At 42.9% G+C, this 21,875-nt stretch overlaps 1 protein-coding gene across 1 annotated transcript; it reads left to right on the top strand.

Annotated features, from left to right (window-relative positions):
* Positions 1 to 257: 257 nt before the first annotated feature.
* LOC311142033 (chromosome-associated kinesin KIF4-like) lies at positions 258 to 20,049 on the top strand. Its single transcript, XM_084177579.1, has 30 exons — positions 258 to 497; positions 1,434 to 1,557; positions 2,173 to 2,287; positions 2,409 to 2,599; positions 2,786 to 2,884; positions 3,018 to 3,184; positions 4,859 to 4,953; positions 5,467 to 5,586; positions 7,333 to 7,508; positions 7,622 to 7,683; positions 8,011 to 8,143; positions 8,292 to 8,350; positions 8,451 to 8,556; positions 10,773 to 10,895; positions 11,145 to 11,318; positions 11,515 to 11,618; positions 11,921 to 12,065; positions 12,284 to 12,394; positions 12,490 to 12,573; positions 12,719 to 12,832; positions 16,272 to 16,427; positions 16,598 to 16,695; positions 17,161 to 17,290; positions 17,459 to 17,743; positions 17,981 to 18,058; positions 18,261 to 18,362; positions 18,519 to 18,689; positions 18,825 to 18,950; positions 19,063 to 19,185; positions 19,456 to 20,049. The coding sequence occupies exons 2-30, from the start codon at positions 1,435 to 1,437 to the stop codon at positions 19,612 to 19,614; spliced, it is 3,729 nt and encodes a 1,242-aa protein (XP_084033705.1). The 5' UTR covers positions 258 to 497; position 1,434; the 3' UTR covers positions 19,615 to 20,049.
* Positions 20,050 to 21,875: the final 1,826 nt, after the last annotated feature.

Here is a 21,875-nt window from a genome sequence, read left to right as displayed (position 1 = left end):
TCATTGAGCAAATCTCTTACAGGATATGAAATAAGATTAAAATATTTTAATATCTTGAGATATTACTGCATTATATACTGTTTCATTAAAATGAAATAAATAGCTGCAATTTTAACAGATTAGATATAGAGCATATGTAAGACTTTTATTTTGAAACATGAAACAGGCACATGACAACAGCACTCGCGACGCAAAACGCTTGTTGGTGGAGGCGGAGCTGAATATTTGAAAGTGGCGGGCAAGACGGGTCCATGACAAGCACCGACCGAAGTTCTTTTGAAGGAAAAAAAACGTTGTCGTCAAAATATCTTACTACAACTGATGCGTGGTTACATACGGTTCTTATTCTATCCTCTGAAAAAAAAAATATAGTTTTAAGAAACATTTAAGTAACGTTAGTGGTGATTAATTAGCAAGCTAGAGGCACACTCATTTTAGCCAACGTTAGCTAGCTCATTGCAGGGGTTAAGACCAACGTCTTGACGCCAGCCCAAAAGGTAAGTGACCGTCCTTGGCTACTAAACGTGATTGGCATGGTAGTGAAGTGGTATGATCAATGATGGTTCAGCTATCGGCAAGATAGCTGAACGAACTGCAAAAATCTCTGAAGCTGGAGACACTTATCTCCCTCACTAACTTTAAGCATCAGTTGTCAGAGCAGCTTATCGATCACTGCACATGTACACAGCCCATCTGAAATTAGCCCACCCAACTACCTCATCCCCATATTGTTATTTACATTGTTATTTATTTGGCTCATTTGCTCCCCAGTATCTCTATTTGCACATCATCTTCTGCACATCTATCACTCCAGTGTTAATACTACATTGTAATTATTTTGCACTATGGCCTATTTATTGCCTAACTCCATGACTTACTACATTTGCAGACTGTATATATATATTTTCTATTGTGTTATTGACTGTACGTTTAGTTTATTCCATATGTACCTCTGTTGTTGTTTTTATCGCACTACTTTGCTTTATCTTAGCCAGGTCGCAGTTGTAAACGAGAACGTGTTCTCAACTGGCTTACCTGGTTAAATAAAGGTATAAAAAAGATTGCTAGCTAGTTTGGTAACCAAATACAATGAAGCTAGCAGCCACCGTCCGTACTATCATCAAAGATGGTGGTGGATAAATGAAGAGCTCACTCACACGCCGTTTACCAGTGAATATAAATAGTCAGTTCCGGTTTACTTAACGGGGTGGCTCGGTCTACCAACGAGTGCGTGTCGCATCCTGTTCCCTCTGATATCAGGCGGCTTTGAATGAATTACAATGAGGCAAAAGTAGCTTTCAGAAAATAAAGTTTTCCGATTTGCACTTTTTCAACACTTCCTTTTCCTTCTGATGACAACATTGATTTGATATTGGCTACCCTGTCAGTTACATAAACCTTTTTATGCATCTGTCAATTACCTGATTTCGCAGCATGACAAAGGAGGATGATAAGTCCATCCCTGTGCGAGTTGCCCTGCGGTGTCGACCTTTGGTTCCTAAAGAAATCAACGAGGGTTGCCAGACCTGTCTTACGTTCGTGCCAGGGGATCCACAGGTCAACAATCGATTCTACAAGACATAACACAACACTTGGCCTTGCTTCGTCCCGCAATGAGACATTGTTTACAGATTGCTTGTTGCGGAAGCTTCCATAGCCTGGCGTCCTTAATCAACCAAACCTAAACTATTCGGTTTCACCAAAATATCTAGGAACAATACTTACGATTCGTCAGATTGAATGTGTCCTTCACTGTCAAATAAGCGTTTAAAACACGTTTTTATCCAGGGTCTTCCATCTTCAGCCTGTGGGAGATTTGACGTGGTAGCTTACTCTCGCGTGACTGCATGGTCTTGAGTTGACTACAATGGCAGCCCACAGGTGGAAAACCGGACACCCTGGATAACACCATGTTTTAAACGCTTATTTGAAAACGAAGGACACATTCAACCCTAAGAATCGTAAGTATTGTTCGTACAGATTTGGATATGCTTCTGTTGACGGGAAACATTATTGTAGTGAAACCAACTAGTTTTAGGTTTGGTTGATCAAGGACGCCATGCTATGAAAGCTTCTGCAACTAGCCATCTGCAGCACTTGGCATGATCATATATGGATTCAATTCCATACATAAGGACAATTGTAGGCTCTTATAATTATTCTCTCTTGCAGGTGATTGTTGGCACTGAAAAGGCATTCACATACGATTATGTATTTGATCCTACAACTGAACAAGAGGAAGTCTTCAACAGTGCTGTTTCACCGTTGTTGTGTGGTCTTTTCAAAGGTACGGGGGAAAAAACGTTTACTTTCACACAGGATTGCCTATAGAACCAGTAAGGGTTCTATGGGCAAAATGGAATGGGATCAATAAGCTGTATGTATAATGTTTCTACTCTTCTTTTCAGGCTATCATGCTACTGTGCTTGCGTATGGACAGACTGGTTCAGGGAAGACCTTTTCTATGGGAGGAACCTATACATCGGCCCAAGAGAATGAGCCCACCGTCGGAGTCATCCCCAGGGTGGTCAGAATGATCTTCCAGGAAAGAGAGAAGCATACAGATTGTGAATTTTCTCTGGCAGTGTCTTACCTGGAGGTGTGTGTGAACCTATGTGCATTATTCATCATGACTGTCATAACACAATGCATGTTTTTACTGTAATGATGGACAAAACAATCATTGTTACCGGTACATTCCAGATTATTGACGAAATTCTTTGTGTCTGGAAGTATCCTGGGCATGTTTTTCTGTAACGTTTTGTCTGAATTTTATGTGCCATAGATATACAATGAAGACATCCTTGACTTGCTCTGTCCATCGGTATCCAAAGATAAACCATCAACCATCAACATTCGGGAGGACCCCAAGGAAGGCATAAAGGTGTGTGAACTGTCTGTTACAGTTGAAAATGTTGCTAAATATGTTTATGAAACGAGTCAAATGCACTTGTTTAAAAGGACTGTTTGGGGGAATGTACGTTATAACCCATTCTCCCTCTGCCTCCCTATCTTAGATCGTGGGCCTGACTGAGAGGGAGGTGTTCTCTGCCCATGAGATGGTGGGCTGCTTGGAGCTGGGGAATTCAGCCCGGACTGTGGGCTCCACTGCCATGAATGCTGCCTCGTCTCGCTCCCATGCCATCTTCACCATCACCCTGGAGCAGCGCAGAGGGGCAGATAAGTCAGTCTTCTCTCTAGCTTTCTCCCATAGAGCTGTCTCACTTTCTTATTTTCATCCCAAGGAAACGTTGCATTTCATAAATGTATCCGACACGCAAAGCGCAGCATCATTTTAAAAAATATGCAAATCTCTGTTGATATACAGTAGCAGTCAAAAGTTTGAACACACCTACTCATTCAAAGGTTTTTCTTTATTTTTTTACTATTTTCTACATTGTAGAATAATAGTGAAGACATCAAAACTATGAAATATCACATATGGAGTCATGTAGTAACCAAAAAAGTGTTAAGCAAATCAAAATATATTTGAGATTCTTCAAAATAGCCACCATTTGCCTTGATGACAGCTTTGTACACTCTTGGCATTCTCTCAGCCAGCTTCATGAGGAATGCTTTTCCAACAGTCTTGAAGGAGTTCCCACATGCTGAGCACTCGTTGGCTGCTTTTCCTTCACTCTGCGGTCCAACTCATCCCAAACCATCTCAATTGGGTTGAGGTCGGGTGATTGTGGAGGCCAGGTCATCTGATGCAGCACTCCATCACTCTCCTTCTTGGTCAAATAGCCCTTACACAGCCTGGAGGTGTTTTTGGGTCATTGTCCTGTTGAAAAACAAATGATAGTCCCACTAAGCGCTAACCAGATGGAATGGCGTATCGCTGCAGAATGCTGTGGTAGCCATGCTGGTTAAGTGTGCCTTGAATTCTAGATAAATCACAAGCAAAGCACCATCACACCACCTCCATGCTTCACGGTGGGAACCACACATGCGGAGATAATCCGCTCACCTACTCTGCGTCTCACAAAGACACGGGTTGGAACCAAACATCTCAAATTTGGACTCCTCAGACCAAAGGACAGATTTCCACCAGTCTAATGTCCATTGCTCATGTTTCTTGGTCCAAGCAAGTCTCTTCTTCTTATTGGTGTCCTTTAGGAGTGGTTTCTTTGCAGCAATTTGACCATAAAGGCCTGATTCACGTAGTCTCCTCTGAACAGTTGATGTTGAGATGTGTCTGTTACTTGAACTCTGTGAAGCATTTATTTGGGCTGCAATTTCTGAGGCTGGTAACTAATGAACTTATCCTCAGCAGCAGAGGTAACTCTGGGTCTTCCTTTCCTGTGGCCGTCCTCATGAGAGCCAGTGTCATCACAGGGCTTGATGGTTTTTGCGACAGCACTTGAAGAAACGTTCAAAGTTGTTGACGTTTTCCGGATTGACTGACCTTCATGTCTTAAAGTAATGATGGACTGTCGTTTCTCTTTGCTTATTTGAGCTGTTCTTGCCATAAAATGGACTTGGTCTTTTATCAAATAGTGCTATCTTCTGTATACCCCCCTACCTTGTCACAACACAACTGATTGGCTCAAACGCATTAAGAAGGAAAGAAAATCCACAAATTAACTTTTAAGAAGGCACACCTGTTAATTGAAATGCATTCCAGGTGACTACCTCATGAAGCTGGTTGAGAGAATGCCAAGAGTGTGCAAAGCTGTCATTAAGGTAAAGGGTGGCTATTTGAAAATATATTTGGATTTGTTTAACACTTTTTTGGTTACTACATGATTCAACTTTTGACTGGTACTGTAGTTCATTCAACTAATTTGATTTAAGTAGGTCTGCAAGTTGATTTGTCCTCATTTCTTCCCTTCTGTTTCTAAATGTGTGTTTGTAGATCTGACAATGTGGTGTCAAAACTACACCTGGTGGATCTGGCCGGCTCTGAGAGGCAGAAGAAGACCAAAGCTGAGGGCGATCGTCTGAAGGAAGGTGAGTCAACTACCAGAGGCTGACCCTTTGGAAAACAGTAGTAAGCTGTGTGCTTTAAAGCCCATTTATGCGGTCGGAGGCTTCATATGGAGATTGTGACGCAATTGTGGAGGCATGCAGAGGTCAAATCGAGCTCTGTACCTCATCACCGCGGGCCTCTCAAATGTTGTAATAATGCTGATTGCTCCACATTGACATGATTGGTTGACAGTAGGTGGGGGCAGTACATTGTGTATAAACACAAACTCACTTGCTTGACAACTTCCTTCACTATCTCTGCTCCACTAAGCGCAAGAAGTATGAAAGCCCTGACGTCTGCGGCGGCTGCATCGCAGTAAATGCTATATGGCCACTTCAGACGTCGGGTTGACGATGCAGAGCCTTTTAGTATTGTTCTAATAATTGACCATAACAATCTCCATGTTTAAATGACAGTTCCAGTTCTAATTCAACGTGTGATTCGTTCAGTATCAGAAACGTATTGATTCTCTGCTGTCATCCTGTCTGCTCCAGGCATCAGCATCAACCGAGGCCTGCTCTCCCTGGGGAATGTGATCAGTGCCCTTGGTGACGAGAGCAAGAAAGGCACCTTTGTCCCCTACAGGGACTCCAAACTAACCCGCCTGCTACAGGGTGAGAGCTCGATGGGATGGTTGGGTTCAGGGGGATGTGGTAGTTGGGCAGTCCAAATCCTGGGATTGCCGCCCATGTACAGTGGGGGAAAAAAGTATTTAGTCAGCCACCAATTGTGCAAGTTCTCCCACTTAAAAAGATGAGGCCTGTAATTTTCATCATTTTCAACTATGACAGACAAATTGAGAAAAAAATATCCAGAAAATCACATTGTAGGTTTTTTAATGAATTTATTTGCAAATTATGGTGGAAAATAAGTATTAGGTCAATAACAAAAGTTTCAGCATTCTTTGTCCTCCAAACACGACGAGTTGAGTTTTTACCAAAAAGTTATATTTTGGTTTCATCTGACCATATGACATTCTCCCAATCCTCTTCTGGATCATCCAAATGCACTCTAGCAAACTTCAGACAGGCCTGGACATGTACTGGCTTAAGCAGGGGGACACGTCTGGCACTGCAGGATTTGAGTCCCTGGCGGCATAGTGTGTTACTGATGGTAGGCTTTGTTACTTTGGTCCCAGCTCTCTGCAGGTCATTCACTAGGTCCCCCCGTGTGGTTCTGGGATTTTTGCTCACCGTTCTTGTGATCATTTTGACCCCACGGGGTGAGATCTTGCGTGGAGCCCCAGATCGAGGGAGATTATCAGTGGTCTTGTATGTCTTCCATTTCCTAATAATTGCTCCCACAGTTGATTTCTTCAAACCAAGCTGCTTACCTATTGCAGATTCAGTCTTCCCAGCCTGGTGCAGGTCTACAATTTTGTTTCTGGTGTCCTTTGACAGCTCTTTGGTCTTGGCCATAGTGGAGTTTGGAGTGTGACTGTTTGAGGTTGTGGACAGGTGTATTTTATACTGATAACAAGTTCAAACAGGTGCCATTAATACAGGTAACGAGTGGAGGACAGAGGAGCCTCTTAAAGAAGTTGTTACAGGTCTGTGAGAGCCAGAAATCTTGCTTGTTTGTAGGTGACCAAATACTTATTTTCCACCATAACTTGCAAATAAATTCATTAAAAATCCTACAATGTGATTTTCTGGATATTTTTTTCTCAATTTGTCTGTCATAGTTGACTTATACCTATGATGAAAACTACAGGCCTCTCTCATCTTTTTAAGTGGGAGAACTTGAACAATTGGTGGCTGACTAAATACTTTTTTCCCCCACTGTATGTTCTTTCTGGGTCTAGTGGTATCAATTCAGGGTTTGCTTGTAAGTACAATTAACATAATAAAGATGTGGTACAAGGCCTTGTGGTAGTCGGATGACTGAGAACAGTCGAGATGCATACGTTGTATACCCTAAAGCAGGGGTAGGCAACTAGATTCAGCCACAGGATGATTTTTGTCTGAGCGGATGGTCGGGGGGCCGGAACATAATTATAATAATTTGTACAATGCAAATTGACCACAACTAAGCCCAAAAAGAGATTGTGTTTTCAAATTCAATAATTTCATACCTTGATTACATTGAGACACAATCACATATGTTTATTTTTTTGTGTGGGAATACTTGGGAACAGATTGGCTAAATTAAACGATTTTACAGTATTTTTTTGACCCAAAACAAGACTTTGGGGGGCCAAAGAAAATCGCTGGCTGGACTCCTGTTGCTGACCCCTGCCCTAAGGCATTCAACTCAACACCAGAATGTTTCTTAGATTTAGAGACTGAATAGATATATTATACTAAGACTTCAAGTTTAAAAGTGGCCATTAAATAATAAATTCCTGCTTTCTCCAACAGATTCTTTGGGAGGTAACAGCCACACCTTGATGATAGCGTGCGTCAGCCCTGCAGACTCTAACATTGAGGAGACCCTCAACACATTGCGTTACGCTGACAGAGCTCGCAAGATAAAAAACAAACCTGTGGTCAACGTGGACCCTCGAGCTGCTGAAATGAAACGCCTGAAGCAGCAGGTAGGTACAGTGACCACTGACCACCGTACTAAGTGACCCTACAATTCCACCCTACATTTACATGGTTTAAGTGTCTATTGTTTTGATGGAAATGTTTCCTCTTTTGGACACAGGTCCAGGAGCTACAGGTGATGCTTCTGCATGCACGTGGGGGTGTGGCACCAGTGCTTTCTGGGTAATTACTAAATCATTTCCCCAACTAACATATGTCCTAAGTTCTCTATCCATCTAGTCAGCCAAATAATCTTTTAAACCTATGATGACTGGCAGAATGAACATCCATGGTCCTGGCTATCTGTGATCCTTGGGACATCTCTACCCCATTGAAGGTGTATTTTAAAATGGTTAGGTTTAGGGTAAGGACGTCTCAAGGGTCCCAGATAGCACTACTCGAACATCCATATTGAGAGCTTAAAAAATGTAATTTCCTTTATAAATAATGAATAAAAAAATACTACCAACAAGTATCTCACTGACTCCTTCCATCCCTTCTCTGAAAAAGGACTGAGCCAGCAGAGAACGTGTCAAAGATCCTGGAGAGGACCCGTGCCCTGCAGGTTGAGAACAACAAGCTGAGCCGTGCGCTGAGTGAGGCAGCAGGCCAGACTGCCCTGATGTTTGAGAGGATCATCATGGTAAGGACCTGCACTGGTCTTGGACTGGGTCTGTCATACCGCAGGCCATACCAACATCACACAACAATGCTGACTGACAATTTCAAATATTTGGAGATATTACCAATGATTGTCATGTGCCATACTTTTTTTGTCACTCCACCCACAGACTGAGCAAGCAAATGAGAAGTTGCAAAGCAAACTGGAAGAGTTGAAACAGCATGCAGCGTACGTCTGAACTTATGCATTATGCTCATTGCCTTCATTGTCCTTATAGGTCATTTAGCACCAGAATTATTTGTGTTAAAATATAAGGCTTATCGTTTAGGTGTAAAGTGGACCTGCAGAGGGTGATGGAGACTCTGGAGGACCAGGAGCTGAAGGAGAATGTGGAAGTGATCCAGAATCTGCAGCACGTCATCTTGCAGCTCCAGGTACTGCCAGACGAGAGAGCTCTAATAAGCCACAAGGCTGGATCTACCACTGCATGACTGACTGCATTCAGTCCCTTCTATGTGTTTAGCGAACAATGTCTGCATTCAATTGTAGGTAAGCTGTTGCTGTGCAATGCTATTACTTTATACACTATGAAAGTGGCACAGAATTTTCCAGGAAGTGGCGTTGTTGATTTTTATTTTATTTTGTAGGCTTTTTGAATGCTCTTCAATAGGCAAAAACGTTGCGCAGTGGTCTTCAGTGCAAAAATGTCCTAAAAGGCATCTGGCAGAAGTAAATTCATCCGGAAACACAAAAAATAATTTTATACAGTGCATTCGGAAAGTATTCAGACCCCTTGACTTTTTCCACGTTTTGTTACGTTACAGCCTTATTTTAAAATTGATGAAATTATCAATCTACACAATACCCCATAATGACAAAGCGAAAACAGGTTTTATGAAATGTTAACAAATGTATAAAAATAAAAAAAATGATACTTTATTTACATTAGTATTCAGACCCTTTGCTATGAGACTCGAATTTGAGTTCAGGTGCATCCTGTTTCCATTGATCATTCTTGAGATGTTTCTACAACTTGATTGGAATCCACCTGTGGTAAATTCAATTGATTGGACATGATTTGGAAAGGCACACAACTGTGTATATAAGGTCCCACAGTTGACAGTGCATGTCAGAGCAAAAACCAAGCCATGAGGTCGAAGGAATTGTCCGGAGAGCTCCGAGACAGGATTGTGTCGAGGCACAGATCTGGGGACGGGTACCAAAAAATGCCTGCAGCATTGAAGATCCCCAAGAACACAGTGGCCTCCATCATTCTTAAATGGAAGAAGTTTGGAACCACCAAGACTCTTCCTAGGGCTGGCTGCCCGGCCAAACTGAGCAATCGGGGGAGAAGGGCCTTAGTCAAGGAGGTGACCAAGAACCCGATAGTCACTCTAACAGAGCTCTAGAGTTCCTCTATGGAGATGGGAGAACCTTCCAGAAGGACAACCATCTCTGCAGCACTCCACAAATCAGGCCTTTATGGTAGAGTGGCCAGACGGAAGCCACTCCTCAGGAAAAGGCACATGACAGCCTGCTTGGTGTTTGCCAAAAGGCACCTCAAGACTCTCAGACCATGAGAAACAAGATTCTCTGGTCTAATGAAACCAAGATTGAACTCTTTGGCCTGAATGCCAAGTGTCACATCTGGAGGAAACCTGGCACCATCCTTACGGTGAAGCATGGTGGTGGCAGCATCATGCTGTGGGGATGTTTTTCAGCGGCGGGGACTGGGAGACTAGTCAGGATCGAGGGAAAGATGAACGGAGCAAAGTACAGAGAGATCCTTGATGAAAACCTGCTCCAGAGCGCTCAGGATGTCAGACTGGGGTGAAGGTTCACCTTCCAACAGGACAACGTCCCTAAGCACACAGCCAAGACAATGCAGGAGTGGCTTCAGGACAAGTCTCTGAATGCCCTTGAGTGGCCCAGCCAGAGCCTGGACTTGAACCTGATCGAACATCTCTGGAGAGACCTGAAAATAGCTGTGCAGCGACGCTCCCCATCCAACCTGACAGAGCTTGAGAGGAACTGCTGAGAAGAATGGGAGAAACTCCCCAAATGCAGGTGTGCCAAGCTTGTAGCGTCATACCCAAGAAGACTCGAGACTGTAATCGCTGCCAAAGGTACTTCAACAAAGTACTGAGTAAAGGATCTGAATACTTATGTTAATGTGATATTTCTGTTTATTTTTAATAAATTTGCAACAATTTCTAAAAACCTGTTTTTGCCTTGTCATGGGGTGTTATGTGTAGATTGAGGGGGGGGGACTATTTAAGAATAAGGCTGTAACGTAGCAAAATGTGGAAAAAGTCAAGGGTTCTGAATACTTTCCGAATGCACTGTATGTATCTTAAATTACCGCGTTTTCACGAATGTCATTATTTAATCGCCATGCCCATTCCAAATATTAAGGGACTGATCCCGGAAGTATGACGTAGGGTGACGCCACGTTCACAGCGTATTGATCATGCTAATCATAAAGATAACGGACACTTGATTTATTTTCAGTTTAATTACACACATTGCACGTGTAACACTATCATTTGAATGGCTGGATATTTTAGTTCCCTACACCATATTTCAATCCAATAATAAGAAGCTGCTTTGCATCATGTCTGGGAAATAATATCTGCTCTTGTTCCTCCAGGATGAGAGTGCTGGCCTTGCTGCCAGCATAGAGGCATTGGCTGCAGACTGTGGGGCTGACGGAGATGACAGCCCTCATGGGTCAGGCAGCGGCAACGAGACCCCAACTGATGGATCCCCTTCTGTAAGTCTCTGGTCATCTAGAACTTCTCATCTAATGCAGAAGGCTGTCTGTGCTGCAGATGGACTCTTCTGCAAGGCTGTTGTTTCCTGAAGACATCCTGACATGCATCTCATTTTGGGATTATTGTATTTTCATTGATTCTTTAGAATTGTTGTACATGTTTGTGGGTTTTGTACAACAGGTATGTTGTCTGAAACGGGTGTGTTTTGTTGTCATACAAACATACATCCTCTTCCCCACCCTACACAGGCTGATGCTGACAAAGACTCTACAGAGGGCTTCACTACCCAGCATGCCTTGCGCCAGGCCCAAATGTCCAAGGAGCTGATTGAGCTCAACAACGTTCTGGCTCTAAAGGAGGAGTTTGTCCGGAGGATGTGCCAGAACGACAGCCACCTGGAGCCTATGCAGACTGAACACCAGGTAGGGCTGGAGATGACAGATGGGAGAGAAAATATGGGTTAGCTGTAATGGAGGTTGAGAGGGCTGAAACAGGGGAGGCAGCACCAGCACAGCACTTTGATTCTTATCCACTAGGAAGGTTTTTGACAGGCTGCTTCCAACTGAACTGGTGGAGCAACATTTGAATCTTAACTCTTCATTGATGGTTCCCATCCAGAATAACATCAAAAGTCTGCAGACATCAGTGGGCTCTCTGCAGAAGGAGAAGGAGGACCTCATCCTGGCTCTCCACTCTGCCAAGAAGGACGTCAATCAGGCTAAGTAAGGCACCTGGCCTCATTGGTGGGGTTCAAACAAGGATATTACAGCATCTTTATGTTCAGGCTGTGTATTGAATTGATATGATATCTGTTGCAAGAGTCTCCTTCATAAGAGCCATGAGCTTGGTGTGTAATCATTTACATTTTAGTCATTTAGCAGACGCTCTTATCCAGAGCGACTTACAGTTAGTGAGTGCATACATTTTCATACTGTATGTTTAGTATAAACATTCCTCTGCATTTAGAATGGAATCATCAGTAATTTCCCTGTCTCTATTCCCTCTCTCTCCATCTGTCCACCAGGCTGAGTGAGCAGCGTAGGAAGCGTCTGCAGGAGCTGGAGGGTCAGATCACAGACATGAAGAAGAAGCTCCATGACCAGTCCAAGCTCCTCAAGCTCAAAGAGTCCTCTGTCCGCAACGTGGCCAAGCTCAACCATGAGATCCAGGTATGACCGGGTGCTTGCCTCAGGTGTGTCACGACACTGCGTATATACTGTGTCCTGTGAATATGCCAGTGACTGACCTAATCAGCAGGATTTCAGGACAATGAGAGGTTTTCAGTTGATGGTCATCTGAATCTAAAAACTTGAATTCGGTCTAATGATGGTAATCTAAGACGTGGTTGTTGATGGCTTCCCTGTTTGTCTGCTCTCTTTCCCTGTAGGCTATGAAGAGTCAGCGTGTACAGCTGATGAGGCAGATGAAGGAGGACTCTGAGAAGTTCAGAGTGTGGAAGAACAAGAAGGACAAGGAGGTTCTTCAGCTCAAGGAGAAGGTGTGTGTGTCCATAATCCATACATAAGACACACTGTTCACCACATTCATTTCCATGTGGTTAAGATTGATTTGTTTTTTTCACCTCGCTCTCAGGACCGTAAACGTCAGTTTCAGATGGTGAAGCTTGAGAGTGACTTCCAGAAGCAGGCTAATGTCCTGCGTCGTAAAACTGAGGAGGTGAGGCCTATGTCTAGTACACCATGCTTCTGTTTTCATCTGCAGACCTAATCGACCAGGAAAAAGTGTTTTGTGTCAATTCTTTAATGGTTGTTAGCTGGAAGTACGGAGAGATATTTCTAACTCTGCGGGTGTTCTCCTTCAGGCTGCAGCAGCCAATAAGCGTCTGAAGGATGCCCTGCAGAAGAGGAGTGAGGTGGCAGAGAAACGAAAGGACGTCCAATACAGAGGGATGGAGGGAGCAGCCGGGAGAGTGAAGGTCTGGTCACCTTTGTTTGATTCTGTATGTGTTGGTGTACTGTGAGTTCTTTGATCAGTTTTGAGTGTGAGAAGTCCTGGTTTGCAAGCAAGGAAATGATTACCATAATGTGTTATATGAATCTGCATGCTGTGGTCTGAGTGATTGTGTGTGGTTTCAATGAGTGCTGTCGCTGTGTATTATGTACAGTTGTAGTCGGAAGTTTACATACACCTTAGCCAAATACATTTAAACTCAGTTTTTCACAATTCCTGACATTTAATCTTAGTAAAAATTCCCTGTCTTAGGTCAGTTAGGATCACCACTTTATTTTAAGAATGTGAAATGTCAGAATAATAGTAGAGAATTATTTATTTCAGCTTTTATTTCTTTCATCACATTCCCAGTGGGTCAGAAGTTTACATACACTCAATTATATTTGGTAGCATTGCCTTTAAATTGTTTAACTTGGGTCAAACGTTTCGGGTAGCCATCCACAAGCTTCCCACAATAAGTTGGGTGAATTTTGGCCCATTCCTCCTGACAGAGTTGTTGTAATTGAGTCAGGTTTGTAGGCCTCCTTGCTCGCACACGTTTTTTCAGTTCTGCCCACAAATGTTCTATAGGATTGAGGTCAGGGCTTTGTGATGGCCACTCCAATACCTTGACTTTGTTGTCCTTAAGCCATTTTGCCACAACTTTGGAAGTATGCTTGGGGTCATTGTCCATTTGGAAGACCCATTTGCGACCAAGCTTTAACTTCCTGACTGATGTCTTGAGATGTTGCTTCAATATATCCACATCATTTTCCTTCCTCATGATGCCATCTATTTTGTGAAGTGCACCAGTCCCTCCTGCAGCAAAGCACCCCCACAGCATGATGCTGCCCACCCCTCTGCTTCACGGTTGGGATGGTGTTCTTCGGCTTGCAAGGTACCCCATTTTTCCTCCAAACATAACGATGGTCATTATGGCCAAACAGTTCTATTTTTGTTTCATCAGACCAGAGGACATTTCTCCAAAAAGTACGATCTTTGTCCACATGTGAAGTTGCAACCCGTAGTCTGGCTTTTTTATGGTGGTTTTGGAGCAGTGGCTTCTTCCTTGCTGAGCGGCCTTTCAGGTTATGTCGATATAGGACTCGTTTTACTGTGGATATAGATACTTTTGTACCCGTTTCCTCCAGCATCTTCACAAGGTCCTTTGCTGCTGTTCTGGGATTGATTTGCACTTTTCGCACCGAAGTACGTTCATCTCTAGGAGACAGAACAAGTCTCCTTCCTGAGCGGTATGACTGCTGCGTGGTCCCATGGTGTTTATACTTGCATACTATTGTTTGTACAGATGAACGTGGTACCTTCAGGCGTTTGGAAATTGCTCCCAAGGATGGTCTTTTCAGTTTAATTACAGGTCTTGGCTGATTTATTTTGATTTTCCCATGATGTCAAGCAAAGATGCACTAAGTTTGAAGGTAGGCCTTGAAATACATCCACAGGTACAGTGAGGAAAAAAAGTATTTTATCCCCTGCTGATTTTGTACGTTTGCCCACTGACAAAGAAATGATCAGTCTAGGTTTATTTGAACAGTGAGAGACAGAATAACAACAACAAAATCCAGAAAAACGCTTGTCAAAAATGTTATAAATTGATTTGCATTTTAATGAGGGAAATAAGTATTTGACCCCCTTTCAATCAGAAAGATTTCTGGCTCCCAGGTGTCTTTTATACAAGTAACGAGCTGAGATTAGGAGCACACTTTTAAAGGGAGTGCTCCTAATCTCAGCTTGTTACCTGTATAAAAGACACCTGTCCATAGAAGCAATCAATCAATCAGATTCCAAACTCTCCACCATGGCCAAGACCAAAGAGCTCTCCAAGGATGTCAGGGACAAGATTGTAGACCTACACAAGGCTGGAATGGGCTACAAGAGCTCTTGTTGAGAAGGTGACAAAAGTTGGTGCGATTATTCGCAAATGGAAGAAACACAAAAGAACTGTCAATCTCCGTCGGCCTGGGGCTCCATGCAAGATCTCACCTCGTGGAGTTGCAATGATCATGAGAACGGTGAGGAATCAGCCCAGAACTACACGGGAGGATCTTGTCAATGATCTCAAGGCAGCTGGGACCATAGTCACCAAGAAAACAATTGGTAACACACTACGTCGTGAAGGACTGAAATCCTGCAGCGCCCGCAAGGTCCCCCTGCTCAAGAAAGCACATACATGACCATCTGAAGTTTGCCAATGAACATCTGAATGATTCAGAGGAGAACTGGGTGAAAGTGTTGTGGTCAGATGAGACCAAAATGGAGCTCTTTGGCATCAACTCAACTCGCCGTGTTTGGAGGAGGAGGAATGCTGCCTATGACCCCAAGAACACCATCCCCACCGTCAAACATGGAGGTGGAAACATTATGCTTTGGGGGTGTTTTTCTGCTAAGGGGACAGGACAACTTGCATCAAAGGGACGATGGACGGGGCCATGTACCATCAAATCTTGGGTGAGAACCGCCTTCCCTCAGCCAGGGCATTGAAAATGGGTCGTGGATGGGTATTCCAGCATGCCTTGGCCGTGTGTTTTTGGTCATTGTCAACAAAGGAGTGGCTCAAGAAGAAGCACATTAAGGTCCTGGAGTGGCCTAGCCAGTCTCCAGACCTTAATCCCATAGAAAATCTGTGGAGGGAGCTGAAGGTTCGAGTTGTCAAACGTCAGCCTCGAAACCTTAATGACTTGGAGAAGATCTGCAAAGAGTGGGACAAAATCCCTCCTGAGATGTGTGCAAACCTGGTGGCCAACTACAAGAAACGTCTGACCTCTGTGATTGCCAACAAGGGTTTTGCCACCAAGTACTAAGTCATGTTTTGCAGAGGGGTCAAATACTTATTTCCCTCATTAAAATGCAAATGAATTTATAACATTTTTGACATGCGTTTTTCTGGATTTTGTTGTTGTTATTCTGTCTCTCACTGTTCAAATAAACCTACCATTTAAAATTATAGACTGATCATTTCTTTGTCAGTGGGCAAATGTACAAAATCAGCAGGGGATCAAATACTTTTTTCCCCTCACTGTACACCTCCAAATGACTCAAATGATGTCAATTAGCCTATCAGAAGCTTCTAAATCCATGACATCATTTTCTGGAATTTTCCAAGCTGTTTATAGGCACAGTCAATTTAGTGTATGTAAACTTCTGACCCACTGGAATTGTGATACAGTGAAATAATCTGTCTGTAAACAATTGTTGGAAAAATTACTTGTCATACACAAAGTAGATGTTCTAACCGACTTGCCAAAACTATAGTTTGTTAACAAGAAATTTGTGGAGTGGTTGAAAAACAAGTTTTAATGACTCCAACCTAAGTGTATGTAAACTTCCGACATCAACTGTATGTATCAATGACCGAGTGAGTAATGTGTGCTGTGACCTGAATCTGAACTGTGTGTGTCTGAGAGCAGACCTGGCTCCTGAACGAGGTGGAGGTGCTGGTGAGTACAGGGGAGGCACGGCGCCACCTGCAGGACCTGCTGGAGGACAGGAAGATCCTGGCAGAGGAGATCTCCCAGCTCAAACAGCAGATGGAGGCAGGGGAGCGGCCCGCTGCCAAAGTCAGGGTGAGTGACGTTGCGCTCTTAAAGAGATCAATGAGAATCTTGAGCTTTTAGTAAATGAGGATACAGTGGAAATGTCCACCGCTAGGCTACATGACGAAATGATGACTCTTTGTTTCTCTACAGAAGTTAACTGTTGTTACTGTGTGTTCTCTCTCCCTGTACTCCCACAGCGTCGGACCCTCATCATCTCCGAGCTGGAGAGTCGGGGAGAGCTGGAAGCGTCTCTCAGTAAACAGGTGGACAACCTGGAGACGGAGATAAACCTCAGGTGAGTCTGACTAGTACAGACCTTACCCATTACCTCCACAGCTGAGGGATGCCTTCAAACCTAACACTCACATTGACTTCCCCTTACTGCTAATGCATTTGGGTGTTTTTCATGACTCCACTGATAAAAAAGGGTATCCAGATCATTTGTCTTTTAGTTGCATTGCTATGCATTTTTCCAGACCCTTTTCTCCTTTGCTTGCCTGGAGAAATGTTGTCATAGTAAGGCATTGCTCCAAAGCGCCTTCCCATCTGTTCATTGTTAGTTCCTGTTGATAGGGTATTGTGAATGCTGCCAGATGCAAGTCCTTAAGAACTCGTTTTTTTTAATGAGGACATCAGAATAATGATATGTGATTGATTGGCATAAAATGTGATCAAGTATTTACATTTGGTCAGGTGAATCGCATCCATGTGCATTTATAGACACACATTCACATGTGATGTTCCATTGATTTCATCTTAGGAGTGCCCAGATAGCTGACCTACAGCAGAAGGTTCTGGATGCAGACAATGAGGGGCGGTTGAAGCAGCGCTGGGACAACATCAATAATATAGTGGAGGCCAAGTGTGCCCTCAAGGTCCTCATGTCAGAGGTGAGACATACGCTTATTCGCATATCGTTGAACTGAATGCTTTTTAGTCTCACAAATCAAATTCTAAATGTTTTGAAAAGCATGTTATTCTCTGCCTATTAGCCTACCTTGTAAGCTAATGTTTACTGACAAAATACATGACAACCAAAAATGTCACCACCTCCACAGTTGGTGTCTGCCAAAACGGCCAGTTCTAAGCTGGAGAGTGAGCTGAAGCAGGAGAAGGGCAATGTGCTGGACCTGCAGAAGACTCTGTGTGATGAGAGGAAGCTGATGTCCACCATGGACATGGAGCACCAGCACCACCTGGTGGAGTTGGAGCAGAGACACCAGGAGAAGGTCCTCTACCTCCTGGGCCAGCTGCAGAGCAAGGAGAGCAAGTCAATGGAGAATAAGCAGGAGGAGGAGACTTCAAAACGGGAGAGGGAGCTTCTGCAGCGCCTCAAGTTCCAGGTCTGTCACACTGTCCTCTCAGCTACTGTGCACACTGACATGTTGGAGGAATGTTCATCATAGTCATACAGTCAGTCAGGTAAAATGCACTTGTTTCTACTATTAATCCTCATTGTCCATGTAGGTTGACTTCACTAAAAGTTCAGCTCAGTGTTGAGGTTGAAACCAAAACTGCCAGAGACTGATCAGGGTGAATAAAGGTTCTAACCCCCTCCAAAAAAAAATCTGTCTCTGCAGGAGGATGAAATTGAAAAGATGCAGAAATTGAATGAGCAAAACCAGAGGCTGTTGGACGACAATGAACAATACCAACAGGTAAATACACAGATGGGCATGTACAAGGACAATAGAACATTCTAAGCTATATACAAGAACAAAGGTCTACAGTTAACATTATTATAATAATAATAATTCATTTAATTTGTAAATCGCTTTTCTCACACCCATTGCGCTAAACATTTAAGGTCTACTATTTGTTGAAACTGTCCATATCAAGCAACTTTTGCTCTGTTCTCAGAAACTAACACTGCTCCAGTTGGCCAGTGGGAAAAAGATCAACAACGTCCTGCCAGCATCCACTCAGTCCCCAGACGACTCCTTTGAGTACATTCCGCCAAAGGTAAGCCACTGACATCCTTCCTTACCACTGTCTGTTTCATATCCAACTGTTAGAGTGAAAATGACCCCTATATGAGTCTAGGGGAAGGTGACCCTGACCTAGGCCAGTGCTGGGAGGCTGCACCATCTCACTGGTGGTGTTTTTTACCTCCTGCAGCCTAAAGGCCGGCGTTTCACTACAGCCAAGGCTCCCCTGGAGATGGCCATCGACATGGAGGAGCTGGAGTCTGTCTCGGAGGAGGAGGAGGAGGAGGAGTGGTGCCAAGAGAAGAATGAGAAAGGCTGTAACAGAAAGAACTCCAACGTCAAGAAACCCAAGGCAACAGGGGTGAGAACATAGACATGGTGTATATTTAAATGATTTTGTGAGAAAGGCAACACTGTCAGTTTAGAGATGGTCAGATCACTATTATCATGCATTTGCAGTGTTGTTAAAAGTTTGCACATCTGTATATTTGTTAAGTGTGCCTGTAAGGGTCGCTGTGGCAACAAGCTGTGCCGGTGCCGTAAGGGAAAGATGACCTGTGGGGAGAACTGCCAGTGTGACCATGAGAAGTGTCGTAACATGGGCTACCAGACGTCCAGTATAGTAAGTTGAAAAAGCCCCTTTGTTGTATACTACATAGTCTCCCTACACTCAATAGAATGTTTCATTGATTGTGCACTTATTTTTCATAATCATTTTCCTCTCTTCCTAAAAGCAGGACTCTAGCGAAGTCACAGACGATGTGTCCAAAGATTCCGTTTTTATTCCTCAAGACCCCACAGCCATTAGCTCTGGGGACGCCACCTTCTTTAAACCACCCTGTGTCACTCCCACCAAGGTAGGCTTCTCTATACCATCAACAATGGTCTCAATGGTTGTAATCGAGAAGGGTGGTGACATCATACCCGTAACAGACTCATCACACTCTCTTCCAAAAGAGCACTGTTTAAGTGTCAAGATGCCTTGGGTAGTGTTATGGTTGAGTTGGTAATTAATCTGGTGTGGTGATATTATTTTACACTGAGCTGCACTTTAAGTGGGTATTGGGTATTTCAGATCATGTCCTTATTTAGAGTGCTGAAAAATCTTCCTTGCTGTATTCTTATAGCTTGTGAGGAAGTCTGTCTCTGCTGAGGAGGATGATGATGATGAAGAGGAGGATGAAGAGAGGAACACGGCCAGCTTCTTGAAGAAGAAGAAACGAGCCCTTACTAGCTTCCAGAACAGCTTTTTCTCTGGATGTACGCCCATCAGGGAAGAGTCTTAAGGTGGGCTAGTATAGACAAATCATGCAAGAACTTAGCCTCTGCTGTAGGATAGTCCTTTCATCTGTTTGTGTTTTTGTCAGTGTTTTGTTATTCATTTTTCAATATATTTTAATTGTCCACTCCTACGTTCCTTGTAATAAAGTGTAGCAATTTATTCTTAATTAGACTTCACTCTTATCTGTCTGAATCTTAGAGGGCACTGGAAAATTCACTTACTGTGAACTGACTTAAATGTCCTAATTTTGAGGGCTGAAATGCACTAAGCTGATCAATTAGAAGTTGATCATACAAGGGAATTATTTTGTCACTTGAAATATAAATGTTTAATAGGTTGTATGTAACTGATTTTCTATCAATAGAAATGGATCATTTCTTAATACTAATTTTTATTGTTATCCATAATAAATGAATAATTCATTATTTGTTCTATAGTTAATACATCTCAAATTCTTTACACAGTTGTATAACAAATAACCTCTGTCAAATCCAATTATCACCCCTTCAGTATGAAGGATTCTGGATCAGCTTTGCAATGTTGTCATTAGCATTCCCATTGAAGACTATTGCAGTGTTTTCACTCGGCTCCGAACCTTTTTAATGCTACAGTCCAGAGTTAACATGACATCCACTCTGAACTGCTGCCATTTTAAGACTCAGTCAAAGCAATGTGGTTATATAGAAGGCCAGTGTTGGCCCAAATTCAAAATGGCAGTGAGTCTAAGAGAGAGCACTTTAAAACCAAATACCTTATGCTGAAATGGAAAATGGCCCAGTGTGATTTGGATGATAGAGGTCTGGAAACATTCTAAGGCGAGAACAAAAATGACTGCCCTGTTTATTCACAGCCCAAATACTCTTACACTTTTACCTGCCTGTATTTTGCATAGAATTTCCTTCTGGTCATCCAATATTGCAGTGTGTTATGACGGTTTATGCCCACCTAGCCATATGTTCTTTCTGATAGGTGACTGAAGGCAATTTTAGAGTGAGGTTTGTGTTGCATCTGTACATGGCTCTTGGTTGAGAGAACGAGGTAGAGGTGATTTTATTATGCAGTCAGTGTCTGCATAAGATTCAAGCGAGTCCTAAGTTCAGGTGTGATTACTTCCCTGTCCTGAATATATGAATGTTGATGAGGCTGTGCAGCCAGTCAACCATTTGGATTTCTATCAGTGAATGGCTTGAAGGCATTCCTCTACTGAAGGTTTCCAGCAGTCCAAACTGCTGCGGCACATAATAATTTAGCATCAGACGGTGTCCTTGGAATACTATTGGTTGGTAGTGTCCATCTGACTGTGCTAAGCATGCTTTAATTGAACATGTGATTTGTATCTTATCAATCATGCTATTTTATCATGTTTTGTATACACATCTGTATGAATGGAGCTCACAATATGGAGGTAGTTGTCACCATTATAAGTCTAAATTGGTTAACAGGGTGCCTCTGAGGCTGCGTTTACACAGGCAGCCCAATTCTGATATTTTTCTAATAATTTGTATTTTGACCAATTAGATCAGCTCTTTTGCCCATAATGGGGCAGCCTGTGTAAATGCTGCCTGAGGTTGCCAGAAATGAAAATGTTGTAGTCAACATGTTTCTGAGTAAAACACTAATTTAGTCAGGTAAAAACAAAAAAATCTGCAAGAGTAAATCTAATGACCCGATTGTCTGGGTATATATTGTTAGTGAGGACCATGCTCCTCTGCCTTTGAAGAGATTTAGATGTATGACTCATATCTGTGGGGGGGCGTATGTCTGATGGAGGAAATTGGTTTCATATTAAGAGTACCTGGAGGCCTGTTGCTCACATCATCTTCTAGACAAAATATAGACATCTCCCCAGCTGTTTCTTGCTGCCTCGTCTTGCCCTTTTTAATGTCAGAATTGTTCACCATTACAACCATATTTGAGCCCGTTACATACACTACCAGTCAAAAGTTTGGACACACCTACTCATTCAAGGGTTTTTCTTTATTTTTACTGTTCTTTACATTGTAGAATAATAGTGAAGATATCAAAACTATGAAATAACACATGGAATCATGTAGTAACCAAAAAAGTGTTTAACAAATCAAAATATATTAGTCAAATAGCCACCCTTTGCCATGATGACAGCTTTGCACTGCCTTCTGAAAGTATTCAGATCCCTTGACTTTTCCCATATTTTGTTACGTTACAGCCTTATTCTAAAATAGATTTTTTAAAATTACAAATCCTCCGCAATCTACACACAATACCCTATGACAAAGCAAAAGCAGG

Source organism: Coregonus lavaretus (genome assembly GCF_964263955.1).
Source record: "Coregonus lavaretus genome assembly, chromosome: 15".
In the NCBI taxonomy this organism is placed as follows: domain Eukaryota; kingdom Metazoa; phylum Chordata; class Actinopteri; order Salmoniformes; family Salmonidae; genus Coregonus; species Coregonus lavaretus.
Note: the sequence above shows the minus strand (reverse complement) of the source record. Positions and strands in the feature narration are given on the sequence as shown.